We start from the raw sequence: 7,390 nt of genomic DNA on the forward strand, positions 1-7,390 counted from the left end.
ATACCAGACACAGACAAAGACCTCCAAAAAAGAGGACATGTCCGGAAAAAATATGATGTTTACTGACCATATTTTTAAATAAAAGTATTGAAAGTAAAAATAAATTAGTCTACAAATGAGTAGAGCATCTATACATACATTGATAATAAATAAATCCAACTGCATCATTAAATCATTATTGTAGGGCCACAAAAATTGAGGTTTTAACAGATAAGTTCTCAATTGACAGCGGAGCTAATGATCAATAAAACTAAGGAAAAATGGGATCCAGGTGAGAACAGATTAGTTCAGTTTTTTAGAGCGTTTTTTATGGTTTTGTAAATGCATGTATTTTTTAGAAATAAACATATATTCCTGTTTTTTATTCTTTCATTTATTTCCCACTTGAGGCGCTTCGTTTTACATAATCCTTTAATCAACGGCCACTGATCCAATAAAGTACTACACCTTCTCCACTTGTAGTTGAGAAGGTATCAAATTTATTCCAAAAAGTATAAATGCATTTCAATGTAGTCGTTTAAATTTAAAAATGAATCAAGTGCCCAACTGAACACAGCTTTTGGCAGACGAATGGACACAGGCTAAGCCTTCATCCGGTCTGTGTTAAAACGCCCGAACTTGAAAGTACTAACCGGGAGTTTCGTCACAAGAATTGTGATCGATAAGTTTACACGTAGTGCTGTGAGAGTTGAATTCACTCATGGAGGGAGCAATTATTTCGTAAGGGCGAAGAAGGAGGTGATTTTGTCAGCGGGGGCTTTCAATACGCCTCAATTGTTGATGTTGTCTGGGATAGGGCCAGGGTACCACTTACAAGATCTAGGAATTGAGGTTATCCAGGATCTGGAAGTTGGGAGTACGCTCAGGGATAACCCTACTTTTTACGGGGTTGCGTTCCAAACAAATTACACCGAACCAATTGAACCTCTCGAGAATTATATCGAACAGTACTTTCAAGGAGTTGGTCCTTTAGCCATCCCTGGAAATAACCAAGGAGTAGGTTTTTACGAATCAAGTTATACGAGAGGTACCGGAATTCCGGATCTCGAATTCATGTTTATCCCAGCTGTGGCTTCAACAATTTTACAACAAAGAGCCTTCAGGTTAACCGACCAAACTTACAACGACGTGTACCGGTTCCAAGACGTGGGAAGTACCTTCGGTGTTTACGTCATAGTTTTGCATTCAAAATCGGTCGGAACTGTCCGACGCAGGAGCAGGGATCCCTTCCAGTTCCCGCTGATTGACGCAAATTTTCTCTCAGATCCCGAAAATAAAGACATAAACGTGCTTTATGAAGGAGTACAGTTACTTATGCAAATGGCCCAGACCAGGGCCTTCAGGTCAATGGACGCAACTTTGGCTGGAGGTCAGTTGTCGGCTTGTAGCCAGTATGAGTTTTTGAGTAGAGAGTACTGGTACTGTGCCATTCGACAACTTACCATCAATGTGTACCATCCGCTGGGTACTTGTCCCATGGGAAGGGATCCAAGGGAAGGAGCTGTGGTGGATTCGGAATTGAAGGTTTTCGGGATCAAGAAGTTAAGAGTGGCTGATTCAAGTGTGTTTCCGTTTGCTCTGGCTGGTCATCCAACTGCACCTTCGGTTATGGTTGGCGAACAAATGGGTGATATACTTAAAGAAAAGTATAAATACAATGACAATTATTATGATGTTTTTCATGATTATTTGTAGATTTGTAGTTGTGTAGGTATTTAATTTTAATAAAATATCTAGTCAAATAAAGGAGTAGTGGGAGGGGCATTTTGGGACAATTATTGGACTTTTTGGTACAAAATCTGATTTTGTGTTTAACTACTACAATGAAAACCTTTTTGAGACTGAGACCAGAAAAACATTTAAATACAGTGTACTAATTAATTTACAATGGTGTTGTAATTTTAATTAGTAAAATAGAGAATGTTACTTTTGGATCAGAGTGAAAAAAGGTCAAAAATATTTCAAATTCTAAAGACTAGCAAAAATTGCACACACGCATATATAGTTATAAAAAGTTTGAACAGCTCAAAATATATTCACATGTCTGGACCATGCCAATTGTTAATTAAGAACATATTATTTATTTATAACCGAAATTTATTAGCTCTACGTAATCTCGGATTTTTTGATTTGGACACTTTAAAAGTCATCAAAAATAAGCCCCCAAAAATTAACAAAAAAGTCGAAATAGCTAATTTTTTGACAAACAAAACTTTGGATAAATTAAACTTTAAATATAGGATAACCTTATTTGAAAATAACAAAAAGAGGACAAAGAAAATGCAAGAAAAATAAAGAGGGATGAGTCACATTATTTCTGAATAGCAAATATTACGTATAATTTTTTTAATCAATAAACTCTTTATTTCAACGTAACAAATCATAAAATATAAAACAGACACATTAGTTGATAAAACAAAAATTAAATATAAACGGAATGTTTTTGAGAGAAACAAATTTCTTTCAATAATATTTTATTAGATAACAAATAATTATAAAACTTTTGTCAATTTAAATTTTTGAAATTAAAATAAGTAAACATAAGAGCTTTAACTGTTTTTGTTTTAAACCTATTTCGTTCGTTTTTTCACTGTGAGTTTATCAATGAAAATACTCGTTCAATATTGGTATTGTGACTTGAAACTGAAAAAATAAATAGTAAATTTCGAGGAATTCAGAACACATATCTTCGTTTTCCAACGACTGAAAATAGTCCTGCCATTTCCAATGCGATTCTAATGTCCTATAACCTTCAATTTGCATTTTTTGATTTAAATTTACGTTAAGACTGCAATACAGATCAAACAACGTAGCTTCCTTTTATGTTCAATTTTGTGAAAAATTCCAAAGACTTTTGGATGTCTGCCCAAGAAAGAATTAGTTACAACCCCAACCACTTCAAACTATTCTGTTGTAAAGTTATTTCCGCATTATATTAACTTCGGTTACATTTGTAAAAAAGATTATGACAATCTGTTTGTTAAAACACTTTGAACAACTTCTAAGCAGTCCATAGTTTCCACATTACAATAATTGTTTTCTCCTCCAATCTTCTTAATTTTATCTTGAAATATGTACATTATGAAATGGATAAATCAAAAATAACTCTCATTAATCACAATTTCAAAAAAACCTTTTAGTTATTAAAAATTGATTTCGATGTGTAAAGAAATTGTAAAATTTAGGATAAAGGAGACATTTTATTAATTAAAAAAAATCATACCAGACACGGACAAAGACCTACAAAAAAGAGGACATGTCCGGAAAAAATATGATGTTTACTGACCATATTTTTAAATAAAAGTATTGAAAGTAAAAATAAATTAGTCTACAAATGAGTAGAGCATCTATACATACATTGATAATAAATAAATCCAACTGCATCATTAAATCATTATTGTAGGGCCACAAAAATTGAGGTTTTAACAGATAAGTTCTCAATTGACAGCGGAGCTAATGGTCAATAAAACTAAGGAAAAATGGGATCCAGGTGAGAACAGATTAGTTCAGTTTTTTAGAGCGTTTTTTATGGTTTTGTAAATGCATGTATTTTTTAGAAATAAACATATATTCCTGTTTTTTATTCTTTCATTTATTTCCCACTTGAGGCGCTTCGTTTTACGTAATCCTTTAATCAACGGCCACTGATCCAATAAAGTACTACACCTTCTCCACTTGTAGTTGAGAAGGTATCAAATTTATTCCAGAAAGTATAAATGCATTTCAATGTAGTCGTTTAAATTTAAAAATGTATCAAGTGCCCAACTGAACACAGCTTTTGGCAGACGAATGGACACAGGCTAAGCCTTCATCCGGTCTGTTTTAAAACGCCCGAACTTGAAAGTACTAACCGGGAGTTTCGTCACAAGAATTGTGATCGATAAGTTTACACGTAGTGCTGTGGGAGTTGAATTCACTCATGGAGGGAGCAATTATTTCGTAAGGGCGAAGAAGGAGGTGATTTTGTCAGCGGGGGCTTTCAATACGCCTCAATTGTTGATGTTGTCTGGGATAGGGCCAGGGAACCACTTACAAGATTTAGGAATTGAGGTTATCCAGGATCTGGAAGTTGGGAGTACGCTCAGGGATAACCCTACTTTTTACGGGGTTGCGTTCCAAACAAATTACACCGAACCGATTGAACCTCTGGAGAATTATATCGAACAGTACTTTCAAGGAGTTGGTCCTTTAGCCATCCCTGGAAATAACCAAGGAGTCGGTTTTTACGAATCAAGTTATACGAGAGGTACCGGAATTCCGGATCTCGAATTCATGTTTATCCCAGCTGTGGCTTCAACAATTTTACAACAAAGAGCCTTCAGGTTAACCGACCAAACTTACAACGACGTGTACCGGTTCCAAGACGTGGGAAGTACCTTCGGTGTTTACGTCATAGTTTTGCATTCAAAATCTGTCGGAACTGTCCGACTCAGGAGCAGGGATCCCTTCCAGTTCCCGCTGATTGACGCAAATTTTCTCTCAGATCCCGAAAATAAAGACATAAATGTGCTTTATGAAGGAGTACAGTTACTTATGCAAATGGCCCAGACCAGGGCTTTCAGGTCAATGGATGCAACTTTGGCTGGAGGTCAGTTGTCGGCTTGTAGCCAGTATGAGTTTTTGAGTAGAGAGTACTGGTACTGTGCCATTCGACAACTTACCATCAATGTGTACCATCCGCTGGGTACTTGTCCCATGGGAAGGGATCCAAGGGAGGGAGCTGTGGTGGATTCGGAATTGAAGGTTTTCGGGATCAAGAAGTTAAGAGTGGCTGATTCAAGTGTGTTTCCGTTTGCACTGGCTGGTCATCCGACTGCACCTTCGGTTATGGTTGGCGAACAAATGGGTGATATACTTAAAGAAAAGTATAAATACAATGACAATTATTATGATGTTCTTCATGATTATTTTTAGATTTGTAGTTGTGTAGGTATTTAATTTTAATAAAATATCTAGTCAAATAAAGGAGTAATAAAAGGGGCATACCTAGGTATGTATTATTAAAAAGACTAAAGACTAGTTAAAATTGAACACAAGCAAATTTGGTTGACATGAAAAAAGCAAAATTTTAAAAAAAGTTTACACAACCCCAAATAGATTTTCGTTTTTGGACAATGCTGATTAGTAATTACGATCATAATATTCATTTTTAATGTAGATGTAGTTCTACATACCTTCGCATTTTTGGATTTGAAGATTTGGAGAAATGATCACAAATAATCCTCCAAAAGTTATTTAAAAAAAGTCAAATCTAATTTTTTACCACTGGTTTCATCTCTGACGAACAAAAATGTGATTTAAATTGAACTTTAAATAAAAAAAAATTATGTTGAAAAAAATTAACTAGATCACAAGATCATTATGATAGGCTCAAAAAACCTAGATCAAAATATTACTTCTTTTACAATTATTGTAGTTTAGAATTCAGAAAGTAACAGATGTACTTCACCAAGTATAAAAAAAGTATTTCAGAAAAGATTAATCTATTTCTCCTATCGAGTTTTCACTACTACTACTAATTCAAAAAAAATCTAAAAACTACTGTGTCAAATGTAAACCTTTCTAAAAAGCATTACAAATGCTGAAAAACTGACTATTTTAAAAACAATTCCTAAAAATTACCAAAATGTTTCTACAAATAATTTTTTAGACACCAAAAAAACTCTCCATCAGCACTTTTTATAATATTTGTAATATCAGAAACTGGACAAAAGAAAAATCAGTAAAAAAATCAATAAGACATTTCAAAAGTAGCTCTCAAGATCCTCGAGATAGTATCATCAAAAATCAATCGCCAAAAAATATCTAAAAATCACAATTCTTTTACATGTATAAAAAGGTTGGGCAGACAAAAAATCAAAGCAGTTTTTACTCATAGTTTCGTGTTTTTAGTGGTCTATAGACCTTGAGATTACAAATTATGAAAAATTGGAGTCTTCTCTAGTTTGTTCACCCCTTTGAAAAATCACAACGTTTTTAGTTAGTTAGTGATTAAGATAAATAGATTAGAATCACATTCTAATGCCGTCTCTTGATAGAACACATGATATTTGTTTGTAAAAAACATAAATTTATGACTATCAATGAAACAATCAATAGTCTGATAACTACTGTCATAGGTTTCCAAAAATTAAATAATTAAATGTATATTTTTTTGTATTTATTTTTTGTGTCTTTTGTATATTTGGGTGCGAACATTAGGCGCAAGCCTCGTAAAGTTATGTAATTAAAAAAGAAAAACGAGATAAATCATTTTTGGGAGGAATCTTAAAACACAATAATCTTCCGCAGTAAAAGAACGAAATAATGACAGCCAACATTTCTGTATTTATTTAAACTTTTTAAACGCCTTCATTTTAAAATAATAATCAAAAACAATCAATAAGGCAAATAAACTCTTGGTTTCTATCTTGTTTTGTTGATAAAATAATCAAAAGCAAGATAAGTTTAGTCGTTTTTCCTTTAAGCTTTCCCTCAGGTGCACAGAAACTAATACAGTTTATAATCACTTCACTTCCGTCTCATGATTAAAATTAATAAAGAAACAAATATGAAGTGATTAAATGTTTTGTCATTTGCAGTAAAATTCAGTTATGTTGTTTTTGAGAAAGACCGCAATTAAATGTTGACAATTCAAAAAATATTTAAAAACTTTATTGATTGCGGTTTAGAAAAATCCGCTAAAATCTTAATAAATCAACCCGTTTCCCATTACTTTTATAAGCCTTTATTGTTTGTTTAATTAAAAAACAAATATAATTATGTTTATTTAGTTGCATAAGTTTCGATCATGCTAAATAAATAAAGATACACAGGATGTTTCTGTATAGCGGTAGAAATTCCTAATTAATGCATAAAAGATTACAATGTTTCAAAAATTGTTCAGCTTTTTTTAGTTATAATGTTGACATTTTGTCGATTTGCTAATCGAAAAAAGTTTTCGCCGAAATTCTTGAGTTAAAAAATTAAATTAATAAAATTAGATCGAAAACTATTATGTGGCGTGACTAAATCGAAACGTCGGCAAAATTTCTTTCAATTACTAACAATACGTGCAAACCGGAGAAATTTCAGCTTTAACCAATTTTATTATCTCTTTTGCTTTACTATTATGATGTTATTAAATTTTACACTTATTGTACATATTAATTGGTATATTATATAAATTCTTCTTGTTTGTTTAATTTTATTTATCTCCACTTAACAATAACCAATAAGAATTATTATAGCAGTCCTTATGTCTTTATGATGACGACTTAACGACTTGAGGAACAAGACGAATTAAATAACTAAATAGAATACAGTCGTACAGTTTCGAAAAAATTTTCGTATTTAGTACTAAATTAACAATAATTCCGACTTTGCAATTTTTTTATACCTTAATTTGTGT

General features: G+C 32.6%; 1 protein-coding gene and 1 long non-coding RNA gene across 2 annotated transcripts in view; one reads left to right on the top strand and one right to left on the bottom strand.

Annotated features, from left to right (window-relative positions):
* The window catches only part of LOC135265282 (uncharacterized), a 362,501-nt gene that overhangs the window by 319,369 nt on the left and 35,742 nt on the right, over positions 1 to 7,390 (bottom strand). The window lies entirely within an intron of this gene.
* LOC135268053 (oxygen-dependent choline dehydrogenase-like) lies at positions 532 to 3,579 on the top strand. Its single transcript, XM_064360061.1, has one exon. The coding sequence runs from the start codon at positions 781 to 783 to the stop codon at positions 1,693 to 1,695; it is 915 nt and encodes a 304-aa protein (XP_064216131.1). The 5' UTR covers positions 532 to 780; the 3' UTR covers positions 1,696 to 3,579.

Source organism: Tribolium castaneum, chromosome 1 (assembly GCF_031307605.1).
Source record: "Tribolium castaneum strain GA2 chromosome 1, icTriCast1.1, whole genome shotgun sequence".
In the NCBI taxonomy this organism is placed as follows: Eukaryota; Metazoa; Arthropoda; class Insecta; order Coleoptera; family Tenebrionidae; genus Tribolium; species Tribolium castaneum.

Bases quoted from the DNA above. Each gene is read 5' to 3' on its own strand.
- LOC135268053 (XM_064360061.1), top strand. From the start codon at position 781: ATGTTGTCTGGGATAGGGCCAGGGTACCACTTACAAGATCTAGGAATT.